The following is a 24,104-nucleotide window of genomic DNA, read 5'->3' on the forward strand; positions in this document are numbered from 1 at the left end:
ACAATCGTAAATTTTACCAATACGTATGTATGTTTTTTCTAATAACTTTTTTTTTTAATTCTAATTACCACACAATATCAAAAGATTAGAAATAAAAGCAGTAACAAATTCTTAGCATACTTGTTGAAAAATATTCAGTAACTTTTTTTTTTACTTTTACAAATTTTTTATATTTCTTTGCAATTTTCTTTTTAAATACATTTATAACTGACATACTATTGTAAAAGACAAGAACAAAAAACAACAGCAACCCCTTGGTATATTTACAAGCAAATTTACAAAACGACATCAAATGAGAGAGGGACGCAGAAAATTCTCCATTCAAGTCACAAGCACTACTGAAGTCCTGAGACGCACCCCCTCCTGATCTTAGTTAGTGTAAAAGTTACCATAAGTGAATTTATGGGCTGTAAAGTATTGGCACCTCTTTCCCACCTGATTCCAAATCGATAGCATGCAGTATTGTTTATCTACACGATCAATCCGTCAACCACCCCAAACCTGTTATTACTACTCCTGAGGATCAATCCGTCCATTAAGGGTTAAGTCAACAAAACCTACTGAAGAATGAACACATGCTAAGAACATTGATACACAATTGCTTCAGTACTAACCTGATCCAAGTTCTTCGCAAACACAATTGTAACTGCAAACTCAAAAGTTTCTTCCTCTGGGTCACCCACAGGCCCAATCTGAATAAAGCCCCCATCATGGTCCAGATGGGGTACAAGATGATCAGAGTGACCACCAACGTGCCGGCCTGCAGGTGTCTGAACACTAGCTTGAAGTCCTCCTTTACTTCTTAGAGGGATGAAATTCTGTTTACTTCCAGGCAATGCACTACTCAAAGGGTCAGAAAGCCTTCTGTTTTCAAACTGCTTCTTCTTTGCAGGTTTCGGGTCACTAGAAGGGCAAGTTATGTGTTTTTCACCTTCCCCACTACTATGATACATTGGCTGTGTTGTAGGCCAAACTTCTCGAGCTTTACCACTAACCTTAGACTGGAATCCGCTATCAAGACCCTCATCATCCAGTCCAGAGTATATGTCAATGTCATCATCAAAATTTTCTTTCTGTTTAAGTTTAGTTTCACCCTTATTCAGTCTCTCCCCTCCATTAGTTACACCATCTAATAAACTTCTTACTATTTCCACAGGGGAAGTTGGCACTGATTTACTTTTATTATTTCTAAGCTCAACCCTGCCATTACACTTTGTGAAATCATGATCCTTAACACTGTCTGAAGACACTGTTTCATATCTTTTTGCCCTAGCTTCCTGTGCATCACAGATAATTTCACTTGAAGTCAGATCTCCATCTAAATTTTCTTCGGTATAAACAGACTCAATGTTGCACAGGTCACCTGCCTCCTCTTCTTCCAAGTCCATGTGCTGAGATCGAGAAAATTCATCCTCAAAACATTTTGAAGATCCTGTGCCTAACTTGTTTCTATTTTCTGCATCTAAAGAGAGTGTTTGGAAAGCATCTTTCTGAGAAGAAGAAATGAGCATCTGGGATGATCGGTCTGAGAGAAGTGCTCCAAGCTTACTGGAAGCAGCAAAATCACCCACTGGAAAGGCATCTTGATGTGATAAGGAGACATGTGAGTTCATATTTGGAACCTGGTAAACATGAGATGTTCCATTGTGTTGTGAGATGTGATTATTAACAGCACTGCTGACAGAGCTCAAAGTGTATTGTCCACCATGCATGTTACCATTATGCAACATCCTTGGTGAATCAGCTTTTACCTGCTGAAGTACAAATACAATGTAATTCAAGGTACATTAATGACTTCACAAAACCTTCAAATACCAGTCCTATAATACTATAACAGTTCACATGTATTTAAAAGTACTCAAAAGCTGTTAAAGCATAATATGTAAACTACATTTTATAATAATCCCTATATAATTTTATGATAAACCTCTTTTGAAAATCTACACAATTTTTATGAACATTTGATTTAAAACATTAAAGACTAAACCTTACAATGATAAAGAATGACAGTGATGATGGAGTACCAAACCATACAATGACAAATTTTCCAACAACTATTGCCTCATTTGTTGTATTACAGAATTCATCAGGAACACAAAACCACATTCCATTTTATGAGATATGTAGCATGTTAATGAATGCAAATAAAAAGTAAATATGTTGCTTATAAGTAATTAAATAAAATAATTAAAAGGCTGTTAAGAAACCAAAGGAAAAGCAAAAGAAAAGGACAGGAGAAAATTAAGAAAAATTATACGATAATGTAATATACTGTATACATAATGATTTACCTTTCAAGTACCAAATTTACAAGAGGTAAAGCCAGACTAATTTAATAATCTCATATCTTATAAAATGACATTTTTATTAATAAAATATTTTATATATACTTATCAAGTAATTAAAAAGCTTCAAGTTCCACTTGAATTCTAAATTTCACAAATAACATCTCAAGCCATTATGTAGGTTGACCAGTTCTGCCCACAAGTGGGAGAACAGGAACAAATACAAGCAGAGAGCTCAGTTTGTTCATGCCTCATGTGCGTCAGCAGGGAGGAGTGAGGGCTTCAATTCTGTAACCACTTGGTAAGTATATGTAAAATATTCTTATAAAATGTAATTTTTATACTATAAGTAAATTACAAAGTAATTATATAGCTGATTCGCACATGATAAGAGGTGGGAGACATAGACATATGGTACACCAAAATATTAAGTTATATGTAATAAATTGAAATAGAAAAGTTGCTAGTAGTGAATACAATGCTTGTCCTTTTCTTATCAGTTAAAAGAACTACTGGGATACTGCCTCCGACTGGTGCTCATCTTAACCTGTAGTGGTATGGCGGTATAGCCAAGTGTCACCTACTATGTAAGTGGAGCTTTACAGCAAAGGTCCATGTCCGAATGCTGGACCACTACACACTATTGTCACCTTCACTGGGATAAAACCACAACCCATCCACTGAGGGTGGTGGGTGCTTCAGGTGCATTGCACCCCCTGGCTCTGCAAAACTCAACACCTTAAAGCAAGGTGAAGAGATAATAAGAAAAATTCCATTGCTTCCTTCCACTACTATGCCATGCCAGCCACTAGAAATGCTCCAAGCACTCTTTTAACTTCCATAAAATCATTGAGAAATGAAGAACAATTACATTCCCACTAGTTTGAAGGTAGAAAGGATATAAGAGGCATAAACAATGTATAAACTAAAGGGGTAGAGGTTACTCTGATGTCCTTAGCTTTACTTGGAAGGCAAACTGCTTTCCTAATTCTGAGAGTGCCTCATATCGCTTTATGCAAAGGATGGTTCTCTGAAAATTCCAAAAGGATAGAGACCTCCCTATTCTCCCACAGAGCTGTTGAGTATTTTGAATAGTCTGAGAACGATCTGGTGTCAGAGCTGTAGCTGGGGCCAGAAGCACTGTGCGTCAGCTGAGCTATGAGCTTGGGACTGGTGGGCGCTCGTGGGAGCTCAGAACAAGAGATGGTGGAGTGCTGATAACCGAAAACCGCCATTAACAGAAACTTGGCGATTTATGGCGTGGAGTTTCGGTTAATGGCACCTATGTTAGGTAAATGTTATGGTACCATAACTCTTGTTGATACCTTATGGTGTCGATAACTAAAAATTGGCGTCATGACCCCATAAATATGACAAATTTTCCAAGACAATTTGTATTTTTCATAGCTACAAACCTTCGGTCTTAACAATAGGATAATTTCTAGAGGCTAGCTGGATTCGGTTAAATCGCAGATGAAAGCAAGAAATCTTGTGAAATCTGGCAATGCGTGCATATATCGGGTGAAGAGTGGTCAAGGACCACACACCCACGCCACCGCGCCAGTCTTTCCCAACTCAGGATGTCTTAGCCAGACACAGGGGTGGCTAGAGGTGGGCAGTACAATGTTAAGACCTCAGGTTTGTAGCTATGAAAAATACAAATTGTCTTAGAAAATGTGTCATTTTTTCATAAGCGAACAAACCTTCAGTCTTAACAATAGGATAGACTTATACTTTGAAGGAGGTATAAGACATCCTAAACCGGCTGGAGGCCTACCCACCAGTCCAGCTCCAGAAGAAATAACTTCCAGAGTGGGACCTAAGCCCGTGTGAAGCTAGATACATTGATATCTGACCACCCAGACACTGAGCGACATACAATGATATATGGGAGAATCATTGCATAAGGAACCTAAGAGAAACTTTACCTTGTCTCCGAGAGAGAAGCGAAGGAACTTCCTGGACGTCGGATGAAAAGGGATCTGGTAGTAAGTCCCTCAAATCTATTGACAGCATGTAGTCGTCTTCCCTCACAACTACCAATACTGAATTTGAGGTCTCCATCTTGAACCTTTTTTCCTGATAAGGCATTTCAAGGTGGATAAGTAGATCACAGGTATCCAACCTCCCGATTACTTGGGCACCAAGATGATGTGACTGTAAAACCCTGGAGACGGATGCACCACTTCCTTTATCGTATCCTTGTCCAGCATCTTTTGCACTTCCTCCCGGAGAGCCACGAACTTCAGGGAATCTAGAGGATACACCCTCCTGAGCAACGGCTTGTCTGAGAGAGGGCGAGAGAAGTCAAATGGCAGTAGATACCCCATCTGAAAGACATTTACCATCCACCTCTCTGCCCTATAACTCTGCCACTTGGCCCAATAGCCCGCCAGGCAACCCCCCCCCCCCCTCCCCCCAGTGCACAGGAGAGGGAGAGGCGCATAACCTACCAACGACCCTCTTTACCTCTGCCCCTCGGGCCCCTTCTCGGCTTAAAGGAACGGGAGCGAAAGGGATGTTGGTCCTCTGACCTAGGCTGGACCAAACAGGGAGGCCCTGCCGAAACTGAACTACTTGACGGCCTACCAGGAGACGATCTTCGTGACTGCTGCTGGGCAGGGGGAGGGGGAGGAGAAGCTGGACATCTCCGAGGATGAGACTCTGACTTAGACACAGCCTGGTTCACTAATCTGTCCTTGGTGTCAGCTGGCGCCGGTCTATCGCATCCTCCAGATCGGTGCGAGACAACAGAAATTGTGATTCCAAAAGATCTCCATTCCTCAATGTCAGCAAAGACTCAGGGTCAACTGATCTTTCCATCCTGGATAAAGCTGCGTCTCTTCTAATCAGGAGAAGGTTAGCCCATAAATCAACACAGGTGAGCCATATATGAAAACGCCTTGCCTCCGGACTGCAACAAACTGGAAAGATAGGAAGCACTCACCAACCCTTCTGGGGACCTGTCAGAAGCTATCTTGGCAATGACTCTTGATTAGAAGTTCAGCCAAGAAACTGTCTGCAACATGGAGGCTGCTGTAGGCTCAAACGCTGAGGAATCCTGTGGAGACAAGGATGGAGCCATCGACTTCACCTGCTCCAAAGTCAATCCTGGCTTCAGATGAATGAAGCTGGATCCGGTTAAATCGCAGATGAAAGCAAGGAATCTTGTGAAATCTGGCGATGCGGGCGTATATCGGGTGAAGAATGGTCAAGAACCACACCCACGCCACCGCATGTCTTTCCCAACTCAGGATGTCTTAGCAATACACAGGGGTGGCTAGAGGTGGGCAGTACAAAGTGAAGACCTCAGGTTTGTAGCTATGAAAAATACAGATTGTCTTAGAAAATTTGTCATCTTTTCATATGCGAACAAACCTTCAGTCTTAATAGGATTGACTTATACTTGGAAGGAGGTATAAGACATCCTAAACCGGCTGGAAGCCTACCCCGGAGAGGGACCGAAGCCCATGAGAAGCTGGATACATTGATATCTAACCACTCAGACACTGAGCAATGTACAATGATATAGGGGAGAATCATTGCATAAGGAACCTAAGAGAAACTTTACCTTGTCTCCGGGAGAGAAGCAAAGGAACTTCCTGGACGTCGGAAGAATAGGGATCTGGAAGTAAGTGTCCCTCAAATCTATCGACAGCATGAAGTTGCCTTCCCTCACAGCTGCCAACACTGAATTTCAGGTCTCCATCTTGAACCTTGTCTTCCTGATGAGGTGATTCAAGGTGGACAAGTCGATCACAGGTCTCCAACCTCCCGATTACTTTGGCATCACGAAGATGTGACTGTAGCACCCAAAGAGCCAAGAACTCAGAGAATCTAGAGGATACACCCTCCTGAGCAACGGCTTGTCTGAGAGAGGGGGAAAGAAGTCAAATGGCAGTAGATACCCCATCCGATGGACATTTACCATCCACTTCTCCGCCCCATAACTCTGCCACTTGGCCCAATGGCCCGCCAGGCAACCCTCCCCCACAACCCCCGTGGCACAGGAGAGGGAGAGGCGCATAACCTACCAACAACCCTCTTTACCTCTGCCCCTCGGGCCCCTTCTCGGCTTAAAGGAACGGTAGCGAAAGGGAAGGTTGGTCCTCTGACCTAGGCTGGGACATACAAGGAGGTCCTGCCAAAACTGAACTACTTGACGGCCTACCAGGAGATGATCTTCGTGACTGTTGCTGGGCAGGGGGAGGGTGAGGAGAAGCTGGACATTTCTGAGGATGAGACTCTGACTTAGACACAGCCTGGTGCACTAATCTGTCCTTGGTGTCAGCTGGCGCCGGTCTATCACATCCTCCAGCTCGGTCCGAGGGAACAGAAATTGTGATTCCAAAGATCTCTAGTCCTCAATGTCAGCAAAGACTCAGGGTCAACTGATCTTTCCTTCCTGGATAAAGCTGCATCTCTTCTAATCAGAAGGTTAGCCCATAAATCAACACAGGTGAGCCATATACGAAATCATCTTGCCTCCGGACTGCAACAAACTAGAAAGAGAGGAAGCACTAACCAACCCTTCAGGGGACCTATCAGAAGCTATCTTGGCAATGACTGTTGACTAAAAGTCCAGCCAAGAAACTGTCTGTAACATGGACGCTGCCGTAGGCTACAACACTTAGGCATCCTGTGGAGACAAGGTCGGAGCCACCGACTTCACCTGCTCTAAAGTCAATCCCAGCTTCAGACCAATGAAGTCCGGGTTAAGATGACACGACATCAAAAATGCAGAGTTCGTAGAATAGTACTTTCTATGCCTCGTGAGAGGCGGGGGTAGCAGCTTGGCAGAGCCCCTAGAGCGAAACGAACCGTCCTGACCTGAAACAGAGGCGTTAACCTTATGCAAGACTGACTGGACGTGTCCTAACAAGGGAAGTTGAAACGATGACTTGGGATCCTGCGTAGCTCCCAGCAAGGCTTCCAAGCAGGAAGGCATGAAAGATGACCAGCCTGAGTCCTACTCTCCAAATTATTGAATCCAAGAATGAGATCAACATCTGTAAAGGATGACAAAAACTCTTGCATGTCTCCCTCCTCCTGCTCTGGAAATGGAGACTGACGACGAGAAGGGTGTGCAGGCTTATCTAAAGCGTCCAACCACAAGACGGGACAAAACTACACAATCTCCCAACAGATGACTCTCTAACATGGCCGTGTACGGGCATGGTGTGGCAGACTTACGAACATGTATTGGAGAGGAATCCCAAACACTCGAGATAGAATGAGAATCCGTCGGAGTCGAACTCCTGGAAGTACCAGGGAGAGGGGCAAGCTGTAGTTGGTGTAGTTGACAAGGTATCTCTCAATTCAGAACTTCTATTTAGCAGTTAGTGGACTTTCTCACCATTCTTCTTCACCATGAGAAGCTTCTCTAAGTCTTGGTCATTAAGGGCAATACTAGAGCTTTCCTTAAAGGCAATAGATCTCTCATTCCCACAAGGGATCTTTATACTTCTGAGAAATTTTGACAGTCACCCACCCCAGGAACTCGGGGATCCCCAAGTGGGTTTCGATTTTCATCTTAAAGAGCTAGCTGATACGCTATGAGCTGTGAGAGAGGGTGGTCAAAGAGAGTTCTGACTAAGACTGTTTTATCTTTAATTATCCTAGCTTTGGCGAAGAAAGTAGGTGAGCTTCATGGGCTTCAATGCTAAGCACTCAAGGGGAAGGGGATCTGTTGTGCTTGAGTTGGTTCCAGAATTGGTAACTGAAACTCAGAATCTGTAGGTCCCTGATTCTGGGTTTGAGTCTGTTTCATTCCCCTCTTGGAGAACTTTGTAGGTATGAACGGAATGAGACTCTACTTCGTATGGTTATAATGCTGTGGTACTACCCTAAGAGAACTCAGCATCTCAGACATGAGTGTTGATGCCGCTTTGCTAGTATACAAGCAGTCCCTGGGTTATGGTGGGGTTCCATTCCAGTGGCCTGCTGTAAGTCGGAAATTGTCGTAACCTGAAAACTAAGAAAAATTTATAGCACTGGCAAGTTACAGTGCTGAGTACAGTGTCATTAATGTGCCTAATTTTTTTATGTACATATCTGAAAAAGCACTGTAAATACGGATTTGCTGTAGGCTGAGGCAGCCGTAACCCTGGGACTGCCTACCGATTTTTCCAAGGAAGAGGTTTCCAAGAGCACATCCTCTTTCAAGCTTCGTCAGACAGCAATGGGCTTGCTCTTTATCTGACAAGATAAACAGAATTCAGGACAGGCGAGAGAATACAAAATTAGGGGCATTCCAGAACCTGTTGGTTCAGCACGTAATATGGGCAGGCATATGGTTGCACTAGACCACATTTATCTTATATTATCTTCAGAACTTGCCTATAAGTCTTTGGACATGCTTTTCATTGGATCTTGAATACAATCTATGTGGTTATCTGGCTCCTTTAGAGAATGCTTACATCTCGTCCAATGTGTTTGGTATTAGGGGGAGAGAAGGGGTGTAAGTGACCGGCCTCCTCGACTCTCTCTTTGCCCTCTTTGCCTTCTCTCTTTTTAGACAAGGGGTCAAGCAGCAAGCCATCATGTGTATCTTGTCCTTTATCTTTCGTAGATGTTTGGATGCATATCCCCCTTCTCTCTAGATAATTGGAGAGAGGGATGGACAAAAAACTATCCTATCAAGTCTTATTACTATTAGTGGATTTCTCTATGAACCATATCTACTCATTTTTTGTGGAAAATTCACTATTTTTTATGAGAAATATCCACAAATTACTGTATTTTCTTATCATTTTCATGATTAAATATACTTAATGTGATAAAACTTAAAAAACCAGGTACTATAAACTTTTTTAGTGAGCTTTTCTCAAATTGGAACTAACAAAATAGGTAGTTTTAAGCATTTTTATAGGGGATCTAAGTATTCATGGATTCTAGTTTTTTTTTTTTTTTTTTTTTTTTTTTTTTTTTTTTTTTTTTTTTTGTGTTTTTTTTTTTTTGGGGGGGGGGGGGGTCTGGTACACATCCCTTGCAATACAGGGGATCCACTGTAATTTGTATTTTTCCCAACATACAGGCCTGAAAGTCTTTACAGCCCACCTCAGCCACCCCTCATTCTGAAACCTGGTCCAAAAGGCAAAATGGAGTGCAGGCCAAGAAGTGGGCAAGGCTTCCCACCCCAACCTTTGGTATGTACCAACCTTGTCTGAAAGTTGAATGACCATTTCAGCACACATTCTGAAGCTGAATCCTATGTAAAGACCTGGTGTGCTTCACCTCATAGCTCAGACTGTGGAGCTCTCCTACCCTCTTGGAAGATGCCAAAGCCAGAAGGAAAACTGTCTTGAGCGTCAGGTTCCTTGTCAGATGAGCGACGCAAGGGCTCATATGGACTCTTAGTGAAGCTCTTGAGAACCAAGGAAACATCCCATGTCAGAGGCTTGAGCTCTCTAGGAGAACTAGACTGCTCAAACCCCTTAATCAGCAGGGATAGTTCCCAGGAAGAGGAGACATCGATACCCTTAAGGCTTAACACCAAACTCAGGGCCACCCTGTAGCCTCTAATGGCAGAAATGGACAAACGTTTTCGTTTCTGAGGAAGGTTAAAAAGTCTGCTATTCGCTAAATAGAGGTCGCGAGTGGAGGAAAACCCTGTTCACGACACCAATCACAGTAGATCGCCCATTTGCCTTGGTAAACCGCGGAAGTCGACTTTCTAAGACTGCTGGACATATGCCCAGCTGTTCTCTGAGAAAAGCCTCTCGCTCAGAGGAGATACTTGATAGCCTCCAACTGTGCAAGAGACAGGGATTCTACTGACTGGTGGAATCATTCCGCACAGGGCTGACACAGGAGATGTCGCCAAGGGGGAATCTCCCTCGGAACCTCTGACAACGACAGCAGATCTGGGAACCATTCCACCTGAGGTCACAGAGGGGCTACCAAGTCATCCTGAGACCCTCTGAACTCCAAGGAAGACAACACTCCCAGAAGAACCTGCCACTGATGAGCTGACTGATGTGGTTCCGACAGGAAGTCATGCGCCACCAGCCGCAACTTCTCCAATCTCTGATCCGACGGGAAAACTTTTGCCACTGTCGTATCGATGACCATACCCAGGTAGGGAATCCTTTGACGGGGTACGAGGTTCAACTTTTCCTGGTTGACTACGATGCCCAGTTCCAGACAAAACAGAAGTAGACGATCCCTGTCCTGTGCCAGCTTTTCCCTGGAAACTGCCAAGACCAACCAATCTTCGAGGTACCTCAGCAAACGGATCTCCTGAGCATGGGCCCAACTTGACATGAGAAAGAAGACCATTGTGAACACTTGAGGGGCTGTTGTCAGCCTGAAGCACAAGACTTTGAACTCGAAGACCTTGTCCCCAAGAGAGAAGCGAAGGAACTTCCTGGACGTGGGATGAACAAGGATTTGGAAGTATGTGTCCCTTAAGTCTATCAACAGCATGAAGTCGCCTTCCATCACAGCTGCCAACACCAAGCACACGGTCTCCATCTTGAACCGTGTCTTCCTGATGAAGTGATTCAAGGTGGATAAGTCGATCACAGGCCTCCATCCTCCTGACGCCTTGGCCACCTAGAAGATGTGACTGTAAAACCCCGGGGACGGACACACTACTTCCTCTATCGCATTCTTGTCCAGCATTTTCTGCACTTCCTCCTGAAGAGCCAAGAACTTCAGAGAATCTGGAGGATATGCCTTCCTGAGCTGCAGCTTGTCCAACAGAGGAGGAGAGAAGTCGAATGGCAGTAGGTATCCCACCCAAAGGACATCTACCACCCACATCTCTGCCCCATAACTCTGCCACTTGGCCAAATGGCCCGCCAGCAACCCCCCACCCATGGTGCAGGAGAGGGAGAGGCGCCTAAACTACTGACGGCCCCTTTACCTCTGCCCCTCGGGCCCCCTTCTTGGCTTAAAGGAACGAGAGCAAAAGGGCGTTGATCTTCTGACTTAGGCTGTGTCGAACGGGAAGGCCCTGCCGAACTCAAGGTCCTCAACCGCCTACAGGCGACGATCTCCTTGACTGCTGCTGGACAGGGGGAGGAGGAGGAGCTGGACATCTCCGAGGAAGAGACTCCGACTTTGAGACGGCTTGGTGCACCAGTCTGTATTTGGTGTCAGCCCGGTGCCGATCTATCGCATTCTCGAGCTCTGTCCGAGGAAACAAATACTGGGACTCCAACAGATCTCCGTTCCTCAATGCCAGCAAGGACTCGGTGTCGAGCGATCTCTCCATCCTAGACAAAGCCGCATCCCTTCTAATCAGAAGATTAGCCCATAAATTAGCACGGAGGTGAGCCAAATATGAAAATGCCTTGCCTCCGGAATGCAACAGACTGGCAAGCGAGGAGGCACTCACCAACCCTTCCGGGGACCTGTCGGAAGCTATCTTGGCAATAACCACAGACCAGAAGTCCAACCAAGAAACCGTCTGCAACATGGAGGTTGCCGTAGATTCCAATGCTGAGGCATCTTGCGGAGACAAGGACGGAGCCACCGACCTCACCTGTTCCAAAGTCAATCCCGGCTTCAGGCGAATGACGTCAAATTTAAGATGGTATGACGACAAAAAAGCAGAGCTCGTAGCATAATACTTCCTATGTCTCATGAGAGGCGGGGGTAGTAGTTTGGTAGAGCCCCTAAAGTGAAGCAAACTGTCCTGGTCCGAAACAGAGGCGTTAGCCTTCTGCAAGACCAACTGAACGTGCCCTGACAAAGGAAGGTGAAGAGATGATTTGGGGTCCTGAGTAGCTCCCACCAAGGCTTCCAAGCAAGGAGGAGTGTAAGATGACTGAGCCTGAGTCCTACTTTCCAAATTGTTAAACCCACGAATAAGATCACCAACTTCCGAAAAGGAAGACAAAAACTCTTGCGTGTCTCCCTCCTCCTGCTCCAGCAATGGAGACCAACAACAAGAAGGATGTGTAGGCTCCTCTAAGGCACCTTCCCCACCAAAATTAACGGAAGGGTTAGCAGCCAAATTGCCCGAAACCCCAACTAACCTGTCTGGGCTGGGTCCATGCCTCGGCTTCCGAGACGAACCTACTATAACACTAGGAACATCACTTACCTCAACAGGTGACTCAAAATGTCCATGAATGGTCACGGGCGTGGCGGACATACGTACATGAGATGGGGGGGAAACCCGAACACTCGAGATCAAAGGAGAATCCCCTTGAGTCAAACTCTTGGAAGAACCAGTGAGAGAGGCAGGCAAACACTCCTGCTGCACCAACTCCTCACTCACTACCTTCGACCTATTGACAGGCACCTTGAGATCCTTACAGCGACAAATAGGCCTTGGAGAAGGAGCACTTACATAATGTACACGGGCAGGGGAGGTTGCAACACGCTAGCAATGTGCATGGACCGGAGGGGGGGTTGCCCGAGATTCAAGGCAGAGGACGAAGCATCCCCTGCAGATCGCACACAGGAAGGAGCACTAACACTGCCCGTAACAACAGCGCTTTTGGGAACACATCCGCATTGTTCCTCCCTCGAAGGCGAAGGAAGGGCAAAGTCCTTAGCCTTCCAACACTTGATACGTCGACGGGGCGTAGAGGGGGAAGAGGGAGAGGAAGACAGCACTGGTTTCTTATGCGCACTCTTCTCAGGAGGAGGGGACAAAGCAACACGTTTCCTACCAGTCCTCACAACCGATAAGGCAGCCAACATCACATCCAATACAGAGTCCAACCTCTGAAGCACTGCCTGGCATATGACCTCAGACTGATGTGCCAGAGAAGGCTCCGATGACAAGGAAGGGAGATGTAGCAAACTGGGCTGAGAAAGACAGATCAGAGGAGGCGGATCAGAGGAGACGACTGGGAGAGACACCATCGATGGGAGTGACGTCGCAGCTTCCCCTCGGTGCGAGGGAGAATCAGACACCACTGGCGGAGGAATATACGAAAACGGATCCCGTGGCATCATCAACGGGGCTGACGCCACAGCTTCACTCCGACTCGAAGCAGCAGCATCAGACATTGGCGGAGCAATACAAAATGGCCTACTTCTGCTCCCCACGAAGACGAGGCCGGGAGGGGGGGGGGGATGGCCTGGCCAGACCAGGGAGGGGGGGTGCGAGCCTCCACAAAATGCACTAGCAACCCCTCCAAGGACGGGGGACCCCCTAGCCCGAGCGTCTTTCGAATCGCCGCCATTTTGGACGTCTCCGACTCTGGAAGAGAAGAGATTGATGAAAAACCCTCACCCTTCTCGGGAAACAAATAAATTCCCAAGGAAGAAGGGGCTACATTACAAACATTAGCCTGGTGGCCTCCTGATACTTCCATCGATGAATCAATGGAGGAAAAGGAAGGAGACGCAGGGACAACGCTACTATGGGGGTTGATTACTGCAGGAGATGAAGCAAAAAACCTTCCCAAGTAGGAACAGGAGATGAAGCATCAGGAAGAGGCAAAAAACCTTCCCAAGTAGGAAGAGTCGCAACCCTCCAATGTTCTCTCTTGCCATAATACGACCTCCAATGCTCCTTTAGGCCATGCCCAGCATTCCATGCAAGGATTCGTGATAGTACAAAAATTTGAACAACACCTACTGCACATTATGTAAGGGTCAGTCACTGCCGAAGCCAGAAAACGAGAACACGGAAAACCAGGAACTCCAGGGCACATACGCTGACTCCGAGAAGGAGCAGAAGAAGCCATAATATCAGCCAAACACACACACACACTAAACACATACGAAACGGGCAATGAACCGGAAAAAGGCCAAGAGAGGTCAACATGACTCTCGCCCAGGCGGTCAAAAGAAAGACTGGCGTAGAGGCGTCGTCCTTGACTAATCCTCACCCAAGCTATGCATGTGTTGCCAGATATCACAAGATTCCTTGCTTTCATCTGCTTTTTACCGGATCCAGCTGGGCGCTAAAAATGATCCTATTGTTAAGACCGAAAGTTTGTTCGTGTATGAACAAATAGGTTTTTCTTAAGTCAAAACCTGTTATATAACATATGTAATTGAATAAACTCATAATGCTAAAGACAGACAAAATTTCTTTGAGAATTTACTTCTTTCATATACTATTGTACTTTGTTGGTGAAAAATGGACATCACTAAAGATATGTTTGACTGCAAGTGTGTGTGTGTGTGTGTGTGTGTGTGTGTGTGTGTGTGTGTGTGTGTGTGTGTGTGTGTGTGTGTTTTCAGCATCCAAGGACCGGTTGTGAAAGTTATTCATAAAATACCCTTGGGTCAAAGAATGTTTTAATTTGTGGCTGTAAGCATCTTTATTCTAAATACCTGTCATTTCCTGAAGATGATGGTTTTTAGAGGTAAATTACTGACAAGAACATGTATATTTTATCTATTCATAGAGATTACAGCTGTGCCTGCTTTCTCAGCACCTTCATTTCCTTTAATGCCTAAATGTGCAGGGACTCAACATATTTCAAGGTTTATACCAGTTTCACAAAATGAAAACTGAATTTACTGAATAGGGGGGGATTTTTCCAGTAATTATTTTGAAAATTTTCTAACAAATAAAATAAAAAAATTTGTCAAAGCATATTTTTACTAAACTTAACTGTTGACCATATTGCAAAAAATCCTGAAGTGAAAACAAATGTACTATTGGGTCAGGAAAAACTTGCTTGTTTCATTAGATCATATTACAGCAAACCCTACACTGAAGGAAGATTTAGGTCTATGTGGATTCACTGTAAAATGTGGGCTTTTAAATTTGCTATATTCTTCTTTCTATGCCTTATGATTTATAATGTTATACAGAATACTGTTTGACAGAACATGTGCTAACAGGTACTTTACATAAAACACAAAGAGGAGGAAATTCAAGTAACAGAGGTGGTGTTATGTTTACATATATTGACTTACAACTGTTACCTTTAATTAGAAAAACTAACTTATACTACTCAGTTGCATTACAGTTGGCCTGACTACTCCTTGGTGTAAGGACATTTTTTTGAATCTCCATAGTTGGACTTATGTTTTTAATATGAACAATAGCTATCATATTACCAGTTAAGATGAGAATTTCATAACTTTCTTACATTTGATTATTTTCAGAACAAATACCAGTTCCCATTTTTTCAACAGAAAATTTGAAATATAAGAGGGGGAAATGAGGAAGAGGGAGGTGGAGAAACATAATGTAACAGAACTTTCTGTTAATCAGGGGAATGTGAAGCAAGGCTTGAGAGGACAGTTGAAAAAAATTAGTTTAAGCCTACATGGAATGGAAAGAGATAGCTAATCTACTGGTAAACAAATAATTACAGGTACACCATCACTCTACATCTTAAGAGCCCTTACCGTATCATCTGGATTAACTGGGTGCAAATTTAAGGAAAGCAGAATCTGAGGAGGAATTTTACTTTGTTGCAAGTTTCCTCCCAGCAATTTATGCCACTTTGGATCAGTCTGAAAAGAGAAAGATATTCAATTCTCTAGTGAAAATTAAATATTCTACTTACAAATATACAAAAATTGCAAATCCTGAAAGCCATTTGTATTTTTCCTTAACGTACAAACCTGAAGGTCTTTACATAGGATTCAGCTTCAGAATGTGTGCTGAAATGGTCATTCAACTTTCAGACAAGGTTGGTACATACCAAAGGTTGGGGTGGGAAGCCTTGCCCACTTCTTGGCCTGCACTCCATTTTGCCTTTTGGACCAGGTTTCAGAATGAGGGGTGGCTGAGGTGGGCTGTAAAGACTTTCAGGCCTGTATGTTGGGAAAAATACAAATTACAGTGGATCCCCTGTATTTGCAAGGGATGTGTACCAGACCCCCCGCCCCCCCCAAATAACTGGAATCCATGAATAATTAGATCCCCTATAAAAATGCTTAAAACTACCTATTTTGTTAGTTCCAATTCGAGAAAAGCTCACTAAAAAAGTTTATAGTACCTGGCTTTTTTAAAGTTTTATCACACACATTAAGTATATTTAATCATGAAAATGATAAGAAAATACAGTAATTTGTGGATATTTCTCATAAAAAATTATGAATTTTCCACAAATAATGAGTAGATATGTTTCATAGAGAAATCCGCGAATACACGAGTCTGCGAATGTAATGAGCATGAATACAGAGGTCCACTGTACATACTTTGGAAATTTGCTATTTGTTTCTACACAAACACAAACCTTCGGTCATTACATAGGAGACTTACTAATTGGAGGGTGGAGTCAGAGTAAATCTCTGAACCAGTCTGGAAGAGTTGTGGAAGTAATCCCACATGCACCTCTAGCTTGTTAGACATATGAAATGTTGCAACTGCTAGACTTCTGGGCTTAAAGTAATGAGTTGCATCATTACTTTGACAAAAGGCTTGGTAAAACCCTAGTGTTGGAGACAACACAACTTAGTAATAAGACTTAATAGGATAGTTTTTTGTCCATCCCTCTCTCCAATTCTCTAAAGAGAAGGGGGATATGCATCCAAACCATCTACGAAAGATAAAGAACAAGATACACATGATGGCTTGCTGCTTGACCCCTTGTCTAAAAAGAGAGAAGGCAAAGAGGGCAAAGAGAGAGTCGAGGAGGCCGGTCACTTACACCCCTTCTCTCCCCCTAATACCAAACACATTGGACGAGATGTAAGCATCCTCTAAAGGAGCCAGATAACCACATAGATTGTATTCAAGATCCAAGGAAAAGCATGTCCAAAGACTTATAGGCAAGTTCTGAAGATAATATAAGATAAATGTGGTCTAGTGCAACCATATGCCTGCCATATTATGTGCTGAACCAACAGATTCTGGAATGCCCCTAATTTTGTAATCTCTCGCCTGTTCTGAATTCTGTTTATCTTGTCAGATAAAGAGCAAGACCATTGCTGTCTGACGAAGCTTGAAAGAGGATGTGCTCTTGGAAACCTCTTCCTTGGAAAAATCGGTAGGCAGTCCCAGGGTTACGGCTGCCTCAGCCTACAGCGAATCCGTATTTACAGTGCTTTTTCAAATATGTACATAAAAAAATTAGGCACATTAATGACACTGTACTCAGCACTGTAATTTGCCAGTGCTATAAATTTTTCATAGTTTTCAAGTTACGACAATTTCCAACTTACAGCAGGCCACTGGAATGGAACCCCACCATAACCCAGGGACTGCTTGTATACTAGCAAACAGGCATCAACACTCATGTCTGAGATGCTGAGTTCTCTTAGGGTAGTACCACAGCATTATAATCATACGAAGTAGTCTCATTCCAATCATACCTACAAAGTTCTCCAAGAGGGGAATGAAACAGACTCAAACCCAGAATCAGGGACCTACAGATTCTGAGTTTCAGTTACCAATTCTGGAACCAACTCAAGCACAACAGATCCTCTTCCCCTTGAGTGCTTAGCATTGAAGCCCATGAAGCTCACCTACTTTCTTCGCCAAAGCTAGGATAATTAAAGATAAAACAGTCTTAGTCAGAACTCTCTTTGACCACCCTCTCTCACAGCTCATAGCGTATCAGCTAGCTCTTTAAGATGAAAATCGAAACCCACTTGGGGATCCCCGAGTTCCTGGGGTGGGTGACTGTCAAAATTTCTCAGAAGTATAAAGATCCCTTGTGGGAATGAGAGATCTATTGCCTTTAAGGAAAGCTCTAGTATTGCCCTTAATGACCAAGACTTAGAGAAGCTTCTCATGGTGAAGAAGAATGGTGAGAAAGTCCACTAACTGCTAAATAGAAGTTCTGAATTGAGAGATAACTTGTCAACTACACCAACTACAGAAGACAGTTATTTCCCATGGTATACAGCTGCTGAATATTCCACCAATACCCAGACAATTTGTCAGGCACCAAGAAACATCCCTCTCACTTGCAGGAGATACTGGCTAGTCTTCAGGTGTGAAGTGCCATCACCTCCACTGCCTAATAATACCTCCAACATTTGGCTGGTACAGAAGGCTATGCCATGCAGGAATCTCTTGTAAAACAGAGCTAACCAGTCCGAGAACCATTCAGGATGATCAGAGCCTGTTGATCACCTAACAAATCAGACAAAGACAGAGAGGAAGAAATCAGCCTTGAAAATGTCCCCTGGCTGCTGGAAAAACGTCCTTCATTACAACCCACTGTCCAGCACATATGAGCTGTATTCCAGTAACTTCTGTTATACTGGTTACAGAGAGAGCATGGCTGGATAGGAGGGAATATAAGAGTTAGGCCAAAGGCCAAGCACTGAGACATATCACATCATTCAGGGTTAAAGGAAAATTGAGAGTAAACATGTTTGAAAGGTGTAACAGGAGGAAAAGCTCACAGCTGCACTACAAAACAATTATTACTAAAGGGTGAAAAGTTAGACGGAAGATAGAGAATATGAATGTAGGCACGGTAAAATGAATGAAAGGAGCTGCAGCTAGGGGCCGCAGTGACACAGCAAAGAAACTTCAGTAATGCATACGGTGACTGATGTTACTACCGCCCTATGGGCGACATCATGGCTGGGACTCCCCATAACTAAGAAAATCTCTCCACAATGTCTTGGTGTAGGGGCTTTGTCCCTACCACCACCAGGCTCTAGCATCTGGGCTTGTCTGCAACCCAATTCGATGGTCCCAGAATGTACTTGTCAGCTGCCAAAGTCAAAGGTCCCGGAATGTACTTGGTGACAGCATCACTGAGTGTGCCACTGCCCACTCATACATCAATGACAAAAGTCACCACAGCTTGTTAACATATGCAACTACCATAGTGATGTTAAAAAAAAAAATTATTTACCGTATATTTCTGCGTATAAGACGACCTTTAAATCCTAAAATTCACCCATAAAAATTGGGGAACATCTTATACTACAATTCAAAAAATCAAACCTTGAATTCTAAGATGTGTATCAATAGGCTAGCCTTAGGCCTCAGTGTTATAGCCTAACCACCAACGTAAATGAAGCTTCACATTGTGAAATATACTGATAATAAAATCAATAAAACCATTTTTACTTTACATAATATCGACATATCTTCATAAGAAATACCCTATTTGAGGAATAATTCCAAACCAATGAGAAACACTTTTATCTATGCGATCCCAGCTGAGAAAATATAAACATCAAGTTACAGTTGCACTCACAACAACCTTCATCTTTCAGTAACCTTTAAGAAATTTCAATGGTAGTGTAATTATGGTAGTAGTAACATTTAGGTTATCAATATTAATTTTTCATTAAAAGTTTCTAATACATATCACAAGATTGACCACATGTGCCACTATCATAGGGATTCCAGTCTAGTTCTGGTGAATCGACTTCGGCTTTGTCATTGATATCATACAAATCATCTTCGGCACCATCCACAGCATTTTTTAAATAATTTTATGACACTTTCTATTTTCACGTTCTCCATGCTTTTATAACAAAAACCCAGCAGACAACAAGAGAGGGAGCATGCAAAGCTGTTTGTAATTGTTTAAAACAGTTCAGTCTATGTACGATAATTATTGTTCATTATTGTACTGTTATTAGCGGTTGTTTGAGAATGGTGACGAAAGGTAAACAAAACAATGGTTTCCCTTTTAGGCAACGTCTGTATGATAAATAGGATATAGAATAAGCTTTGTTAAACCCAACTTTGATATTTTACAAAAGGAATGTATCTCTGAATTACGTTCCATTCGGCAACTAGAGGCAGTGATATCGGTAAGATGCGATCAGCTGATTATTTTAACTCTCTCTCTCTCTCTCTCTCTCTCTCAACATGTATTGACATAAACAACCAAACTGAGAAACAGTTGATTACTGACGTCATTTACCTTAACTATCGAGCATTTATTATGAGCTCTGTTTAAATTGTCAAGTTGTTGAACCCTGCCGATTCTCAATAGTGGCTTCCATGTGTACAAATAAAATACATTTTTGTTCATCCCTCATACAGCGGAGATCTCAAGAAAGAATACTAGTATATTATAGATGCAGGTTACAGCCGAGGCTGAATAAAACGAATAACAGCCAGGTGGAAGTGGCATTCGGAACTGGAGAAATCGCACCTCATGCTTATACAATGAAGTATTATGTGCATACTTTCCACCAAACTATATTGTTATTGGATACAACAAGCAAAACAACCTTTATTTAAGTTATTATCATAAATATAGTTGTAGTTAAAATTTTTACAAATATAATCACTTTTCTAAAAAAAATTTTAAAAATTTCTGTTTTGTAATTTAGAAGTCATCCTATACTGCAGATATGAGACAAATTCATGAAAATTTGCCGTGATCTTTGACCTCATCTTATCTAAAGGTCATCTTATACACGGAAATATACGGTATCAATTTTCAAATATTAATATTGATTACTACTGTATTAATAAGTTTAATAATATTTAATGATACATATCTCATAATATAGATAATAATTCTCTCTCTCTCTCCCCCTCTTTCTCTCTTTTAAAGTAATGTATATTTTGATCTTTGACCTCGTCTTATCTAAAGGTCATCTTATACACGGAAATATATGGTATCAATTTTCAAATATTAATATTGATTACTAATGTATTAATAAGTTTATACTAATTTTCAAATATTAATACTAATGTCAACAGCAATAAGATCAATTAATTAAAGAAGATACTCTAGGGAATTAGTAACATTTAAGTTTATAAATTACAAAATTATGTAAGAATGAAGGAGAATCCATTCCACCCCACATCTTTCTTTTTAGATCCAGGTACTACGCTGAGGTCCCGAGCTGTCAAATATGTCAAGTAATGTGCAGGAGTGGGAGCAGTTGCTGTTGCTGACTAACTTCACATAATTTCTCTCTCTCTTGGAGTCATTATAACCAAGGACTTAAAATCCATAAAACAGTGCATAAAGGCTGAAAAGAAAGCACAGAAACTAGTGGGATACATAAAGAGGCAGTTCAGATACAGAATCAAGGATATGGTGCTGCAGCTCTACACATCAATAGTTAGACCTCATCTTGAATATGCAGTAGAGTTTTGGTCACCAACACTAAGAAAGGACATAGATAGATTAGAAGGGGTACAAAGTTAATTCCATCCATCAGGCAAATAGGTCACCAAAGACAACTAGAAAGCATGAACGTGTACGACTTAGAAACACGGCGATTGTGAGGACAACTAATAGAAACATTCCAAATACTGAAAGGCCTATCAAAAGCAGACAGTAACCTATTTACATTAAATGAAAACCAACCTGGGAGACATCCTAAGCCTTGTAACTCTCTCTCTCTCTCTCTCTCTACTGAGATGAGAATTTTTATGGTACTTGTATGTTTATTATTATTTTCAAATAATAATAATAATATTAATAACTGTAATTACAAAATTCATATGTGATAGTATTTTAAAGAAATATAATAGTAATCTTTCTATTTCATTCTTTTAAATAAGGATAACTCTCTCTTGCCCCACAAGATACATATGTCACAGTGGTAACTCTCTCCCCCTGTTTTGGCTGGAAGTGTTAGAAATGTATGTATATATCTTGAAGGTTACTACTACAGTTTATGATAAAATAATAATTTACAGTACCAATTTTTTGTGTTGTAAATAAATGATTTGCATAATAATTTTCAAATATTGGTATCAACCCTTAAACGCCTATTAGATGTATTTAACGTCGACGAAAATTGTCTGCTGGGTGCTTAATTCGCAGAAAAATAGTTATAGGCCTACTTGGCGAAAAATTTTGAATCACTCGCCTTGAGGGATGCTGGGAGTTCACGGATAAAGCTGTAGTTTTGTTTACAAGCGTTACCCAGGCGCACATGCACGAATTTCTTTCTTCTTGCACTAAAAAGCATCAGCGACACATCTCAGAAATTATTTTGTCACTTTGTTGTAATTTTTGCACCGTTTTATATTAGCCGTTACATAGAGTTTTATATATGAAAATGTGCACAATTTCATGTAAAATACAACAAAAAACAACCCATGGTTGTAGCTTTTATCAATTTTGAAATATTTTCATATAAATAACGATGTGCCAAAATTTCAACCAAAATGGTCGAAAAACACAATTGTAAGCTAAAACTCTTACATTTTAGTAATATTCAATCATTTATCTTCATTTTGCAACATATTGGAAGTCTCTAGCACAATATTTTGATTTATGGTAAATTTTTTAAAAAACTTTTCCCTTACGTCAGCGTGGCAACTGCTGAAAAAATAAAAATTCTTTCGTCAGATTGTCGTAATGTTTGCACCGTTTTATACTAGCCGTTACATAAAGTTTTATATGTGAAAATGTACACATTTTCATGTAGAATACAACAAAAAACAACCCATGGTTGTAGCTTTTATCAGTTTTGAAATATTTTCATATAAATAACGATAAGTGCCAAAATTTCAACCTTTGGTCATCTTTGACTCGACTGAAATGGTAGAAAAACTCAATTGTAAGCTAAAACTCTTACATTCTAGTAATATTCAATCATTTACCTTCATTTTGCAACATATTGGAAGTCTCTAGCACAATATTTTGATTTATGGTGAAATTTTTAAAAAACTTTTTCCCTACGTCTGCGGTAACTCTGCCAAAAAAATCAGAAATTCTTCCGTCAGTTTGTAGTGTTTGTCACAATGTTTGCACTGTTTTATATTAGCTGTTACATAAAGTTTTAAATATGTAAGTGTGTGCAATTTCATGTAGAATACAACAAACAACCCATGGTTGTAGCTTTTATCAGTTTTGAAATATTTTCATATGAATAACGACAAGTGCCAAAATTTCAACCTTCGAATTTGACTCTACCGAAATGGTCGAAAAACACAATTGTAAGCTAAAACAATTACATTCTAGTAATATTCAATCATTTACCTTCATTTTGCAACAAATTGGAAGTCTCTAGCACAATATTTCGATTTATGGTGAATCTTTGAAAAAAACTTTTTCCTTATGTCCATGCGGTAACTGCCGAAAAAATCAGACATTCTTTTGTCCGACTGTTGTAATGTTTGCACCATTTTATATTAGTCGTTACATAAAGTTTTATAAATGAAAATGTGTATTATTTCATGAAAAATACAACAACAAAAAAACCCATGGTTGTAGCTTTTATCAGTTTTGAAATATTTTCATATAAATAACGATAAGTGCCAAAATATCAACCTTAGGTCAACTTTGACTCCACCGAAATGGTAGAAAAATGCAATTGTAAGCTAAAACTCTTATGTTCTAGTAACATTCAATCATTTACCTTCATTTTGCAACAAATTGGAAGGCTCTAGCACAACATTTCGATTTATGGTGAATTTTTTAAAAAACTTTTTCCCTACGTCCGCGTGGTAACTCGGCCGAAAAAAACCAGAAATTCTTTCATCTGATTGTCGTAATGTTTGCACCGTTTTTCATTAGCCGTTACATAAAGTTTTGTATATGAAAATGTGCGCAATTTCATGTAGAATAAAAAAAAAATAACTCATGGTTGTAGATTTTATCAGTTTTGAAATATTTTCATATAAATAACGATACGTAAATAGAAAAAATTCGACCTTCGGTCAATTTAACTCGACCAAAATAGTCGAAAACTAGAATTGTAAGCTACAATACTTAAAGGCTAGTAATATTCAATCATTTACCTTCACTTAGCAACAAATTGGATTTATGGTGAATGTTTGAAAACAACTTTTTTTTTTACACAGGCGCATCACGAATTCATGCATCATATGTGATAATATTTTCTCTATGTTGCTTTAATCGTTTTACAATTTGTTATATACCAAAATCATCGCAATTTAGTGTACAATACAACGGAAAAGAATTGACTCATTAGCTTTAACCGTTTTGCTCACAGCGCAATTTGTATACAATTACTGTATTTTTGACATTTTTTTTCGTGCTGTCATATATTCCAATATTTATATATGATATTTTTTTCATTTCT

At 41.3% G+C, this 24,104-nt stretch overlaps 1 protein-coding gene across 4 annotated transcripts in view; it reads right to left on the reverse strand.

The window, feature by feature from the left end:
- LOC135220800 (uncharacterized) overlaps window positions 1-24,104 on the reverse strand; it is a 324,318-nt gene that overhangs the window by 187,745 nt on the left and 112,469 nt on the right. The window contains exons 2-4 of one of the 4 annotated variants that reach the window (XM_064258307.1): window positions 15,863-15,974; window positions 15,564-15,671; window positions 615-1,751 (exon numbers count right to left, since the gene is read on the reverse strand). In XM_064258307.1, coding sequence (XP_064114377.1) covers window positions 615-1,751; window positions 15,564-15,671; window positions 15,863-15,910 — 1,293 coding nt within the window. In that variant the 5' untranslated portion in view covers window positions 15,911-15,974. Of the gene's footprint in view, window positions 1-614; window positions 1,755-15,563; window positions 15,672-15,862; window positions 15,975-24,104 lie in introns of all 4 variants that reach the window. The other 3 variants (XM_064258306.1, XM_064258309.1, XM_064258308.1) reach the window with 3 other exon arrangements.

The sequence above is a fragment of the Macrobrachium nipponense genome, chromosome 2 (genome assembly GCF_015104395.2).
Source record: "Macrobrachium nipponense isolate FS-2020 chromosome 2, ASM1510439v2, whole genome shotgun sequence".
Taxonomy (NCBI): Eukaryota; Metazoa; Arthropoda; class Malacostraca; order Decapoda; family Palaemonidae; genus Macrobrachium; species Macrobrachium nipponense.